Raw genomic sequence first — 14,975 nt, forward strand, 5'->3', positions numbered from 1 at the left:
AGATGTGCTGTGAGGTACGGTATTACTCCGCGCCGGGAACGCTGTTTGTATTCTTGCAATTGGCACAGGCGGATTATCGCAACCAACTGGGCTGGAGTGTCTATTATTCAAGCTCTCAACGGAAGAATATACGGGTGTGAGGCGTTTGGAAAAATAGGTCCACAAGTTTACAACGAATGCTAAAACACCTGTTGGAAAGCATCTTTTGCAGCGTTTTTTTGTGTGAGCATATCAGCGAACACCCCTGACCACTCGGTGAGTTTCACGTCTTTGTAAACGAAAGTTTAATGCATTTTAGGAAGGATTGCCCCAGTGCACCTATGCAGCTACTGTAGAGCTGTGAGGTGAAACACAAACACCCGAAAATTCTCGGGGCAGGCGCACACGTCCAAATCCCAGTCAAAACCATTCTATTTCACCATAAACAAGCTGAAAACAGGGCTTTAAGTGCAAAACACCGAACCTGTCCCCTAAGTGTTTTTTTTTCATTCCTCAAAGTCTTGGTTCAAATCCTGCTTTTGCTTAAATTAAATGGTTGTCATTGTATTAAAGCATTATAAAATACCAACACTTCCAGCAAAAGACACCGGTGCTGTGATTACATTGTCGTGTTTGTGAAACTGAGGTTGCAAGTGATGCCAAGGTTCCAATCCCACCATGACTTGTTGTGATGACACCTGGGGCCTCATTTATAAAATGCTGCATAGATAATGTCCTAAATGTGATCTAACAATCAAAAGTGCGTACGTGTGATTCATAAAACGAACGTGCACACATAAAACGAGGGTATAGATGTGAAATCTACAAATTACAAAAGATCTTGAAATTGTGCACAACTAGAATCTCTGCATTCACCCATGTGCATTAAGCTTTGTATAGTTAGAACCCCAGTTATGTTTTTGAATGGTCATGCATCATTTCCTCAGTTGCCGCTGAGACAGGAGAAATACAGATTTCAGTGTTGCACCTCCTTCTTTCAATGATGTAAAAATCATAATTTTGCATCATTGAAAGCAGGAAGTCCAATATCTTTGTTGAGGGGGTGAGACTACAAATTCCCCCTTTTCTCGGTCAAATAGGCACCAAATTGGAAATGTATGATACATTTCGACTACAAATATGATGCACTTTCAATAAAGATTAATGTTTCTAAGGGTGAAATGCTCCTTTAAAGCTCCACTGTGTAGGATCTACTCCCATCTAGCGGTGAAAGTCTATATGACAACCAACTCAATATTACTTTGTAGCCCCCCCCCCCCCTTCGGAACGCGTTTTAACTCGTACAGTGGCCCGGCCGTGTCATGCCAAGGTTAACATGGCTTCCAGTAGCTACAAGCAAAAGCAATGAAAAAAATGAACAATTTGCAATGTCCTTTGCCTGTGATCCATCAAAGCACACAGATTTATGTTTAACATGAAAAAAAGATCTGATTGTCATGATATGTCCGCTTAAAATCACATACAAAAAGCAACCATAAACGTAGCTTAGACACTCCTTTTTCATCCACGCGAGGAAAAATATCACAGGGGCTGTTTAACTTGGTATAAAGATGTGTTTTCGTCAATCAGATCACAAGTGGACGAGAGAGACACATTACGTTTACACTTGGTGTTTAAATCCGTCTCTTTTTGTCCATTTTCGACCGCTTCTCTCCAGATTACTGAGGAGATGGTCTGTGGATGAGTCCCTCTCCTGTCATTTAATCATGAGCGGGAGTAATGACGGGTTTAAATGGACGCGAACTAATATTATGTCAGAGTCCAATGCTTATGTTTTAAGTAAACGTTACATGTCCGTGTATATGTAAAAGCTTTCTCTGATATTGGTGAAATAAGATCACTCAACTTTCACACGCTTGTAAAATGAAACGAAAGATGTGCAGATTAGATGCTTTTATCAATGAAAGGCTAAAAATAGCGCTGTACACCGTGTGTTTGTGTTAGAGGTCCGAAAAGATGAAAAACATTTATCTCAGTACCTCAGATTACATAAATGGGCGGAGAGACGGCGTGTGGCTGTTCAAACACATTAAACCACATGCGTTTTTACACTAACAAGTGTTATGCATAACCATGCTATAGTTAGCCAAAGAACTATAAAACTTCAAGTTTACAACATAGACTGTATATAGATGTAAACGAATATGCTGAATTACCTGTGGAGAAGATAGAAAGTATGCAACTTCTGTGTCCCTTGAGCCTCATGATCTTGGTAAACTAACATTAACTTACTCCAATATTGACTTTGATCTTGATGTTTTTCCTGTCGCGTTGTCGTTTTAAATCCCCGTTTAGCTTCCTTGGCGACGTGTTTTAATGTCCTCGAGAATAGTTCTTCAACAGGCTTTCAAATCTGCCTCAAATCAAAGCATTAGATCGTGGGATCATCACGGTGTGCGGCTGTTGTAAAATCCGAAGGATTCAGTCTATGCAGGTCGCATATCCGGGCTGCATACGTCACCAATCTGGTTTATTTAAATTAACTGAGCATTACATTCGCAAGCCATAAGCATATTACATCAATTTACAATTAACTTAGAATAATTGTCAGCTTTATAATTGTTAATATTCTGAAATAAGACTGTCTCGATGACGTTTACCGCCTACACATGCAACCTCCGGAGGCTTCAGCTAGCGGCCAGCGTGAGTGTATTCTGAAAGCGCGAAAGGCGGAGCTTGAATTTCAGGAATGTCCCTCATCGGCGAATGTATTTCAAAGATGGAGGCACAACATGGATGTGCCAGTCGAGCGACTTGACCGTATGTATTTTAAATAGCAGATTCTACACTTACGAGAATACTTTGATAAGTGGGGTGAAAGTAATTACACATGAATGAGCACATACTTTTGAAAAAAAAACATGGGTTTTTGCTAAGAATTAACTAAAAAAAACACAGTGGAGCTTTAAAGGAACACGCCCAGATTTTGGGAATTTAGCTTATTCACCGTATCCCCCAGAGTTAGATAACTCCATAAATACCTTTCTCATCTCTGTGCGTGCTGTAACTCTGTCTGACGCAGCCACCGCTAGCTTAGCTTAGTACAAAGTCTGGAAGTGAATGGCTCCAGCTAGCAAACTGCTCCCAATAAGTGACAAAATAACACGAACACTTTCCTATTTATGTGTTGTGATTTGTATAGAGTCGACGTCACAGTTACGTCACGCGTACATGTGGTGGCAGAAAAACAGTGGAAATGAATGAGACACGAGTGAAACGAACAATATAACTCACTAGAAAATGTCTTGTGCTGTTGATTGTCAGAATAGGAATGCCAAAATAGATGACCTTCATTTTTATAGTATAACGTTGTCAAAGACACCATTTGAAGATAAACGTAGGTGTTTATGGTTGCAATAAGCCCTCAACCGGACAGCTGGACAGATGAAATCATTTGAGGCTATGTTTACACGTGGGCGGCTATTTTCATAAACGGACATTTCAACCTCTTCGGTTTCAAAAATAATATCGTGCACACATGTCAGTTTTCAGAAAAGTGTTTATTTACACGTACCCGTGCATATATGCCATCAAGAGAAGCTCAAGCCCACGTAAGCCAATATCCAGCATTGCTGTGACGCGAACTGGTTCTTCGTGTTGGAGGGAGGAGTTGTTGCAGTAGGTGATCGATGACGTCAAAGTACCGTGAGTGCGAGTTGAGGAATCCTACGTAGAGGTCTAATTTCGAATCGTTCTCGTGGTACTTTGACATCATCCGTCTACCGGTTCTTGCAGCGCCGCATGAAGTCAAACACGTGTAAAATTGCTGACGTCCGAGCACTCGTCTCTGCTCCTCGACATAATGGAGCAGCTGTATTTGCAAATACAAACACACGAAAGAGTTTGCATGAACATAAATGTGATCTTGGAAGCGTTCAGAGTAGCAGTCACATGTAAACATAGGTCGCACTTTTGACGTAGGTGCAAGCTCTGGCGCATACTCTGTGACTTTGCCTGCTTAAACATCCGTTTGTCTTAGTTTACATGCAACCGTGCAACCAAAGATTTTCAAGATCTCAACTCTGGCCGGAGTTTTTAGAAACAATCGGTTTCAGAGGCAAGTTCTCAGTTTGCGTGTAAATGAGGGGCACAAACGAAGGTAAATCTCTCAGTTTTTAAAAATAACCATGTACGTGTAAACAGAGCCTGAAAATCTTTTAATAATTTGAATAGAAAATAATTAGAGAAGATATCCGGTGTTCTGTCGAAGTCTGATCTATGTGTCTGTTATAGCATTTTCATCACATTACGTTTATAATTTATTTAAAAAGATTAAAGATTTGAATGAGTTCATAATATCAATAATATTATCATTTATTAAAGTTTTGGTATTTTTTTCATTTTCTATTACTTCTTATCTTCTATCTTAGCCTATGTCTTCTTCCTGTTTGTTCTAAATTATGGTGTTTACTAATAAATATATAAACATAGCACACACACACATGATGTAAAGTGTTAATAATATATAAACAGGCCTATGCAAATTAATTTGTATGTTATTAACATAATAGTTTTAGAACAAACACGTAGGCTAAAAATATAAGGAAGAAATTGAAAACAGGAAATGATGAAATATTTAATAAATGATATTATACAGAATACATGATAGTATTGCTCTTATAAGTACTTCAGCGATTCATACTGTAAAAATAATTGATTTACGAATAAAGAACAATACATATACATTACATACATGCACACAATTAGTAGCCAAGCCATTTAAACTTTTAATTTATTTAAAAAATAAACGTAACTTGGTGAAAACGTTATAAGAAACATTACACTTAAGAGAAATATAGGGGAAACAGACTTCTATAGAACACCGGATCTATAAAAATCACAGTTTAACCCTAAAACACTTCACACAGCTATTGAGAAGCATTCACTTTCTGCCACCAGTTGGGCTCCGCCCACAAAAAACATAATCTCTGTTTGCAAACACGCAAAAGGTCTATAGTCACACCATGTACAAATAACAAGGTGATATGACACGTAGCCATCTTTTAACAGTATACATAATGGGAACTATATTCTCAGAAGACGAAGCACTGCTACTTGGGCGGAGTGATTACACGGCGGGAGATACGCGGCATGATTGACAGCTTTAACACCAAATGGATATATGTGAAAATCAGATTACATGATTTCACAACTTTTCATTGGCCATTTAGATGTGTGAAGCATACTGTATATGGAAATGAACCTGGACATTCAATCCGTCGAAAAATCTCAAAATCGGCAAAATGGACATACATGGTTTTCATCGGACAGCGACTAAATGCTTGTGTGTGTGTTTGTGGATAAAATATTTTTACGTTTTCACACTCAAGCGTTCCTGTGTAAACAGGCCCTGATTCACTCATAACTAATTCTCACTTAACAGATTCACTCAGCTGATCCACTCATTGTTATTATTAATAGTTTTTATTTTTTTGTCTAAAGGTGAAACAGGCTGAAGCTTTATCAAAGAGGCAAGAGGTGCACCAAAAAGCTTTTATTCCCCCCGAAAAAGAAACCAGCCATAAAAAAAATTATATTGTTGTGTGCTGTACACAGTCTGAAATTGATATCATTATGTCCCCATTACACTTGTCAACATGTGCAGAATATAACAACAGATACCACAATGCTACCCTGCATTTCTTTTTTCACTCAATCCGACTGTTATGTTGACTTTGATATCTGTAAATAGTTTTGGATTGTTTCACATTATATTTTGTACTATTTAAAATGAAAGTTTTTTTTCCAATAATGTACAAGCAAACAAAAGGAGAACTAAAAGATTGATTTGGTGAAGCTGCTGGTTTTACTCATATATAAATAGACGTGGATAATACTGCTGCAGGCAGAAAACACTGATGAATATGAACATAATGGACACAGGTCTGATAACCAGAAGAGATATACAGAATGAATCACATAAGGAGAGCTCCGGGTCCCCGTTACCTGCAAACAGTTAAGTACAAATTTGTAAAAGTGTCTTATTGTAAAGGATGTTAGTGAACCCATAAACACATTGAAACACCTGCAACCTGGACTCTCCATCAGTTCCCTTTCGAGAACGGTCTCTCGACATTGCGTCAGTAGCTGAGCGCGCACTAGTTGTGTGTCTGCTCCGAGCTGTTCCACCCGGGGCACTGTTGTGCTGGCGACGGATGCCACATGTTGCCCTGATCCCCTTCAGCATTGTTAAGTGCTCAGGTGTGGGCAGCTGCTTGCATATCTGCTCCCCCTTTTGGCGACTCATGTTCCAGCAGCCACAGATGCAGCACGAACATGTGGCTGAGGGCATTAGCCAATCTGAGTTTGGATCGGGCTTACTGGATCTGTGCGCAACAAGGAGGGAGTACAAGCTTTGTGCTTCTACCTGTTGCACTCCTGTAGGGGACAAGCTATGCTTGTCCAAGCGCCAGCAGTTTGAGTGCCCCAGGTGGGTTCTGCTTGTAAGTGCAGAATTGGAGAGAGGATCAGTTTTTGTGTCCCCAAACTGGCCAAATCAGCTGCGCTGATGTAAGGGCACTCCAACCCGCTGTATAATCTGTTTGTGGGAGATGTTATGCCATGACTTAGACTCTCTGAAGTGTTGCGCTTTGACATGCGTACTAGAGTCATGAGTCCTTTCTACTCAACGCCCTTCTTATGCTAGTAGTGCTTTTCCTCGCATGGGGTTTTGTGGGCTTCACTTTTTGCAAGAAAGCTTGTAGGATTCCTTCTTGCACGCACATGTACTTAATGCGTGCGTCTTGGACTCCTTACATCTGAAATAAATCCAGCAGGTCATAAGCAGCTGCGCTTCTCTTTGTCTCACGTGCACGCGCTCTCGCATCTGTTCGAAGTCTAAACATAAACTAAAGTAGTAATCCTTACGTATTTGTTCAGTTTTATGCGTTTCATGCGAGCTGAGGTAAACTTTTGTTTAAAATATAACCCGCTGCATCTTGGCGCCCCTCACTCTCGCGCACAGGTAGAGAGCTGCGATCTGTCCGAAGTCAGATCACTAGGTTGTAATCCTGTTTATGATATGCATTTCAAGGAGCATTATATGCATTTCAATACATCTCTTTAAAATACAAAAGTTTTTTCCCCCCGCTTGACAAGCGACCGGACGTGACATGGGGGTGTGGCAGCATCGACGATCCCATTTGTGACCAGTCACGGAAAGTAGGGACACAAGTCGGATCTGGGCCATTTTGAGTTATTCGCAGATTCTGAAAGTGCAGTTTCTAAGCTTTCCAACGATGTGTAACACATATGGAAATCTGATAAGATATGGAGAAGTTGTGGCCATTTGAATATAGGAACGATGTATAGTCTATTGTTTACATCAGATTTCGCATGAATGTCTAGTAATACAACATAATATACAATCTATTTACATCGTAACATGTAAGGGTATATGATTACACTCCGTTAAACACATCAACCCGTCTTCAAAGTTTGTATTTAAAATAGGTAGTATAATAGATCCATAGACAGTAAAAAAATGGACACAGCGACCCCGTTGGATTCAACGGAGACAAGTGAAGCCAATTAGAAGCGCACAGTTCTGGGGGGTCGAGCGTATTGCACAGACTCAAACTGAGCTTGGTGATGTGAGCAACCTGTCTGACAATTGTAAGTCTTCTAATAGCTGTGCCGAGAGAAATCTGAATCACCCACCGAATCTTGCAGAAACGGCGAGCGTGAACAGGAGTACATTTTGTATTAAGTATATTTAGTATTCTGATTAATCACTTTGTCATTTTGCATAGTATTTATTTATTTTAAAGTTTAACGCCAGTACGCCATATTCTATGCGCTTCTCCTCCTGTCCATACGGTAATTTCTCTACTGTGCGACAGAGAGTCACGTGGTTATGACGCAATCATTAGCATAGTTTTACTAAAACTGCTTCTACTGGGCCATAACGTAAGATACAAGGTAATGGAGCCTTTTATAAATTTTTGTGTTTCTTTAGAAATAATTGATGCACAAATTGAGTCTTTAAACGCCTCAGATGTAAAGTTATTCACTGTCAAAGTGACGCCAAAATGAATGGGAGTCAATGGAATGCTAAGAGCAGGTGGGGGTCCGCTAGCTAATGGCGGTGCTCAGGGCTGCTTCAATAAAATATGAAACCCTGCCCCCCTGAATAGATCATCCAAACAGCGCCGTCGAAAATGTGACGTCCTTTAGAGATGTTACCAATCGCTCGCTCGTTCCTCCACCAGCCAAAGACTTCATGGAAAATATTGATAGACAAAACATGTAGCCAATTAACGAATTCAACAATCTCTGTGTAACTTCTGTGTGTTTAGACTCATGTTGCGCTGCAAGAACTGACAAAAAGATGACGACAAAGTACCGCGAGAGCGACTCGAAATTAAACTACTCCATAAGATTTCTTGAAGAGCTCTCGCAGTACTTTGACGTCATCCGACTGCGGCGCCGCATAAAGTCAGTGACGTACGATGCGGTTGACTGTTATTTGTTCCGCCCCAGCTTCTTTTATTTTTCTTTTGTTTTGTGCGCCTGAGATTTACAGTCTGGGGAGACGCACGCTATAAGCTTTAAAAAAACTTAGCAAACATATCTGAGGAACAGGGCAGCCGCGTCACTACAGTCACTTCACGCTCGAGCCGGAAGAGAAGACAATGCTGAATAAAGTCGTAATTCTGCTATTTTTGGACCAAACTGTATTTTAGATGCTTCAACACAATCTTACTGACCCACTGATGTCACATGGACTACTTTGATGATGTTTTTATTACCTTTCTGGACATGGAAACCATACATAGATTTTCAATGAAGGGGACAGAAAGCTCTCGGACTAAATCTAACGATAAAACATCTTAAACTGTGTTCCGAAGATGAACGGAGGTCTTCCGAGTTTAGAATGACATAAGGGTAAGTCATTCATTACATTATTTTCATTTTTGGGCGAAGTATCCTTATTTAGTAGTCACGCTGTTTCCTTTGGGGGCGGAGGCGAAAACACAAGCTTATACAGTATGTAAATATACACACAGACAATGACGCCCCCCGCTGCACGTTAGAATCTCTGGGAAAAACAAGCCTATTTTAACCGCAAAATGTAAGCTTTTAAATATACAAAAACTGCTATCTCAAACATGGAGAGGCTTCTTCGTGATCTCAACTAACAGATTCTGCAATAAAACGAAAATCACAAATTTTGAAAAAAAATCTTTGTTTCTCATTTTCTCGGAACTTGTGCTGCCGACTTGTGTCCCTACTTTCCGTGACGGGTCACATTTTTTAATTCGAAGTTCGACGGTGTGACTTAATTTAGATCGATTTCGATTCAAAATCGAAATCGTGGCACCCTTAGTCCTTAGATGCTCTGGCATCCAATCTTTTTCACATTGGCTTACACCAACTAGGCTAGGTCTGTGCTATGTGCTACTGCTAAGCGTTGCGGTGCATGGATTTGAGTAAGCTCAACTGGGGCTGCTCTTCTCTGTTCTCACGGCGTGGTTCTATACAGTCTCCCATAGTGTCACCGACTCACCTACTGACACAATGTCGAGAGACTGTTCTCGAAGGGGAACGTCTCAGTTACTATCGTAAACTCGGTTTCCCTGAGAAACTGGAACGAGACATTGCATAAGCTGCCATGGTACTGCTCTTCTGTTGTTCAGTCGAAAGAATCTAAGGATATGCTTAAAGACGGTCGTTATATAATGGCGATTATATAAAGTCACGCCTGTATACATCGTCATGGCAGGCATTGGCCAGTACACTGGCGGTGTTCTATAAAAAAGCTTTAGGAAATCGGAAGAGGGAGGACCTCCCACAGCGTCAGCTACTGACGCAATTTCTCTTTCCCGTTTCTCAGGAACCAACCAAGGTTATGATAGTTAGCAATGTATTTACTATTCATTAATATTCAGGATATCCCGTGTCGGGTTTCCTGTGAAAGGAAATGAGAAATCTCTAAAATGAGCTACAGTTATTGGCAAGGACATTAGTGACCCCATAAACACATTTGAACACCTGCAACCGGGACTCTCCATCAGTTTACTATTTAACACGTTTAGGTGTTCAGATACTTTTTGGGGCCAGCTCAAAATGAAAATAATAAAAGGTTTCTTACTCTTCTGGGTATCCCGTGTTGAGTTTCCTGTGAAAGGAAATGAGAAATCTCTAAAATGAGCTTCAGGTTGTTGTTTATAAGCTTTGTTTCTCACACTTACGACAGAGGTTATTTTCACACGTCTTTGAGCCACAACCACTGCACGGTTTACCCTTTTTGTATGGAGACACACCGGCATAATTTCCTGCTGTAAAAACAAATGGGCACAAATATTTACTGCAGTTTCGTTCAGATCTGAATCTTTTTCAATGCTCTTTTGCTGTTCATATGCAGCACCCAAAGTTAACTCTTAGGCACAAGATTTAATTTTAAAAAATTAAAAAAGACATTTCATTTACAAAGATTTGTAGTGCATGTGTTCACACTAGAAGAGTCACAGGTTCACACTTTTACACTTACGCTGTTGCGTAGTTGCACACAAATATGATTCCAGGAACTGTTGAAAAAGTTGTTTCAGCAACACCATTCTGACATGCTTGTGCAGCACAACCAACTTTGTAAGTGTCCGCCCAGACAACCTGGAGAAAGAGAGAGAGAGAGAGAGAGAGAGAGAGACAGAGAGAGAGAGAGATACTGAGGGTACTGGGGAGGGTTATGGTTTACTGGGTAAGATGTAAGTAAATACACTGTGTACCTGTGTATAGTGGCCGCAAACATCGGAGCAGTTATTGCTGTCATAGTTATAATATTGGTCTTCATCCACCCATTTCTTTATAGCAGACTGCACTTTGAATTTTGTATATGGGGTACCGGCCCAGATGTTTTCACCCACAGGTGTAAAGATGGGATGCATTTTGCCCGGCTGCTGAAGATTAGGGTTATGCTTAAAGACGCAATTCCTCGCCCATGCTCGTGCACTTATCGCCAAACCCTCATCCCATGTCTACGTGAACACAGTACACATCAATATTAAATGCAATTGTACATTTCATACAGCAATAATAAAAATATAACACATAACTGCAACTTAAAATGCTTTAGAGGTCAGATATAAAAAACTAAGTACAAAGAAACATTAAAACAAGAATGAATAGCATAAAGAAGAATAGAATATAATAGAGTAGAATAGAACACACAAAATCTAATATCAATAATGTTAACAGATGAGTAAATATATGAGCTGGTACAGTGGTAAACAACATAGCATAAAAGATGTATATATTCTCCCCATTAGTTGGAATTTATTTCTATGATTGCACATAAATACAAACTATTTAGCAATCCTGAGGTGTGTGTCTTAACTGATATCGTCTTTCAGAGGGCAGTGAAGAGGTGATGGCTGTGATTGGACGGTCCGACATATACATCTAGTGCTGATTGGCAGGCTGTTATTAATGCACTATTTTAAGAGTTTCTGTAGACATTAATTTTAGCATCATTACTGTAGTGTCATCTGCAATTTTAATTATTGTGTTTGTGATGTGAGTTGGTGTGCAGTCATGAGTGTAGAGTGAAAAGAGCAAAGGACTCAGCACACAACCTTGTGGAACTCCACTGCAGATTAGATGAGTGATGATTCACCAGCCTGACAGTCGGTCCAAAATGTGTTTCATAAATATGTAGTCACTGACCCTCAGGTTAAGCAGTGTGGTGACCATTATGCTTGTTATGATTGTGTTTAATGCAGAACTGAAGTCTACAAACACCATCCTAACATATGTTTCCCGGTGCTCCAAATGACTCAGCGCAGTGGGGAGAGCTGTGACTGCATCATCATGCAAACTAATGTTGAACCAACCTCTCAAAACACTTTATCACAGTGGAGTCATTAAGACTGCTGATAGCTGTTTTCTTTGGGATGAGCACAATTGTAGCAGATTTGAGGTGATAAGGGACATGGTATGTTGACAGGGAAAGGTTAAAGATGTCGCCGTTCCTGAGTGTCCTCCCCAGATTGCTGTTCTTGGACAGCCGCATTTCAGGGATTAAAGGAACAGGATGTAAGAAATGTATATCAATTAATCATAAAATGGCCCTGATATGTCACTAGACATTAAGAAATCATTTTCATTTCAAATACTTATATCACTGACAACAGTGGTCTGGTCAGGATATTGTCATTTAAAAAGTGGAGTTGCAGCCCTCAACTGATGTTTATGTTGTCATGTTGTGTATTGCAGAGTCCTGCAACGGGCATAAAATTGTGACATTCCTAAAATTCACGGGCGGGGCCGCGGGCGGATAATTAACTCCGCGCGGGCGGGTAGTAGTGCAAATGAAAATATGTGCAAAATTTGCATGTCTAAGGATGTGCACACCAAACTTTGCGCTTTTTAGCTGTGATACTTAAGCTGTGAGCCGGTTGGTTGTTGTGATACTTGGCCCGCCCTTCCTCCACTGTGATTGGACGGCCGTGTGACAACTGACAACTGACATTGACGAGCGGAGCATTTCACCCAAACTTTAATCTCTTTCAACTCTCGTCGCTCAGCATTTCGAGACGAGACTTAGGAGCACAGCAGGGGTTGTGTAGGTAGGTTGTTCTTTTTCTTGTTTTTTTATTAATATGTCTATTTCTGTATAGTTATCAGGTTCCATTTGTGCCGATAGGCTACTTAAATGGCACAAAACAGAGCGCACTTTAGCCTGTTTCATTAGCCTCATGACGCTGTTGTGATGTTGAGAGAGGTACGAGATAAAAAATAAAGCACTTTAATTGGAATGATTTTAGCGTGTGTGATTTATGCGGGTACGGGTCGGGTAACGGGCCAAATATTAACGGGTCCGGGCGGGTGCGGATTTAATTTTGATATTATCACGGGTGACGGGTCGGATCTGGTGCTGAACTTTGCGGGTCAGACGGACACGGGTCTCCAAAAATGGACCCGTGCAGGACTCTGGTGTATTGGCCACCATTTGTGTGACTGCAGTACCAGTTTTAGCCACGAGTTTTGTGATTGCAATACCAGTTTTGACCACAATCCTACATACTGTTACTTTAAAGCTGTGGAACACTTTCATATTGACCTCAAAGTGGGGTAAAGAAGTGATATCTTCCTCAGTAGTGAGTTGCTGGTGATGTCTGAACCTGTGCTGCCTTTCTCATTTGTGAGGTGTTGAATGCCCTGCCATAAACACTTGGGACACGGCTGAAATGGCCATCAATTTTGTCTGTAGGTTGCTTTTGCCGCCATTTATTTTCAGCATGTCAAATATTTCAGATTTTAGTTTAACTACATTATAGTGTGCCAATATCAGCATTAAAACCAAACTTATTTACCTATGATTTTAGATATGGTTGCACATCTTAAATCTGATCTGCCCTTAGGAAAATTAACCATGTTTTACTACAGTTAAAACAAAAAAAAACATGGTTACTGTAGTAAAACCATGGTAACCACAAAATTACCATGGTTTTGACAACCATGGTTTTCAAAAATTATAGTTAAACCATAGTTAGTGTAGTAAAACCATAGTTTTGCTAGTAGTAATCAATACACCAAAAAATCATGATTACTACACTTTTACCACAATAAAACCATAGTAAATTTTCGTAAGGGTGCATTCAAGAACTTCAAATGTCTTCTGAGTTTAGTGAATGTAACAAACTCATCATATTTACCATGTATCTCATGTTGCTGGCAGAAGGCTTCACATTGGCTCGGTGTCTGTTGTGTTCTTTGACGCACTCTTTGATAAACGCTGGGTCTGTGATGTCGTAAAAAGGTTCAGTGCTCTGTATATGAGGGGCAAAATGAAGCAGAACGATCACACGAAGCAGAAAATGCAGAATGTTGCTCATTTTTGAGCTGTGCTGCAAAGCACAGAGAGGAAACCGAAGACAAGCGAGTGTAACTCATAAACTAATGTCACTGACATCTGATTTCCTGCTTACTTCTGCTTGTCATGAATGCTTAGTAACCAAACCCTCATTATGTTTTCATACCGCATGCCAATGTGGGTTAAACCTATTTACCACAAAACTCTTTCATCAAATATAACACACATATGTAAAATGCTTAATAGATTACCTCTAACATAACAAATGCTCAATACTGATAACTTCATACAAAATCTTTGGTAATTGGTAAATATTTGAGACATTGATAAACAATATACTGTATATTGTCTACATAATAAAAAACAATAGCCAACAAATCTAAATAGACATGAAATAAATCAAAAAGCCCAAAAAAGCTGAAGCACAGAACATCAGAAACCAGAAGCAGTCATGAACTTTATAAGTTAATGCTCAGTTATGTGTCAGTCTGATAGGAAGCTGTGAGGAAGCTCCGCCCCCAACTCAGATACTCAGACCACATCTCTGTTATGCTAAGATCACTGCTCAAACTTGCCAAACCAAATCAAAAACAGATCACAGTATGGCCAGATGATGCTACCTCTACACTACCGGACTGCTTTCACTGCACAGACTGGAACATGTTCAGAGAGGTGGTCACCTACAACAACTACACAGACCTGCAAAACCAAAACAGTGACTGCTTACATCAAAAAGTGCATCAATGATGTGACAGTCACCAAGACCATTACCACACGTGCAAACCAGAAGCTGTGGATGACAGCAGAGGTGGGCTGCTGAAGACCAAGAGATGATGCATTCAGATCAGGAGACACAGCAGCCTTCAAAACAGAAAGAGCCGGTCTGTCCCTTGGCATCAAGAAATCAAAACGCTTGTATGCACAAAAATTAAATAATCACTTCATTGACAGCAAAGACACGCAAAGTCTGTGGCAAGCCATTCAGACCATCACTGACTACAAGCATCTGCAACAGGCTTGTGATGACGACTTCCTAGATGCACCACTTTTACTCACAGTTGCAGGCAGTCATTCCCACATGTCTCAAATACACCCCCAAAAAAGTCACCTCTGTCCTGTCTGAATGACTATTCTGAGAGTTCAGTCACCCTCTCTTGATACG

The 14,975-nt window shown here is 40.3% G+C and overlaps 1 protein-coding gene and 1 long non-coding RNA gene across 2 annotated transcripts; both read right to left on the reverse strand.

Annotated features, from left to right (window-relative positions):
• Nucleotides 1-5,457: 5,457 nt before the first annotated feature.
• Nucleotides 5,458-10,284, reverse strand: LOC141360720 (uncharacterized). Its single transcript, XR_012367054.1, has 3 exons — nucleotides 10,194-10,284; nucleotides 10,094-10,120; nucleotides 5,458-5,946 (listed from the first exon to the last, which is right to left on the reverse strand). It is a non-coding gene; the product is annotated as an uncharacterized lncRNA (long non-coding RNA).
• A 204-nt stretch (nucleotides 10,285-10,488) lies between these two features.
• LOC129432348 (glioma pathogenesis-related protein 1-like) lies at nucleotides 10,489-13,904 on the reverse strand. The gene is made up of 3 exons (XM_055190709.2): nucleotides 13,656-13,904; nucleotides 10,728-10,976; nucleotides 10,489-10,611 (listed from the first exon to the last, which is right to left on the reverse strand). The coding sequence occupies exons 1-3, from the start codon at nucleotides 13,833-13,835 to the stop codon at nucleotides 10,489-10,491; spliced, it is 552 nt and encodes a 183-aa protein (XP_055046684.2). The 5' UTR covers nucleotides 13,836-13,904.
• Nucleotides 13,905-14,975: the final 1,071 nt, after the last annotated feature.

Source organism: Misgurnus anguillicaudatus, chromosome 1 (assembly GCF_027580225.2).
Source record: "Misgurnus anguillicaudatus chromosome 1, ASM2758022v2, whole genome shotgun sequence".
In the NCBI taxonomy this organism is placed as follows: domain Eukaryota; kingdom Metazoa; phylum Chordata; class Actinopteri; order Cypriniformes; family Cobitidae; genus Misgurnus; species Misgurnus anguillicaudatus.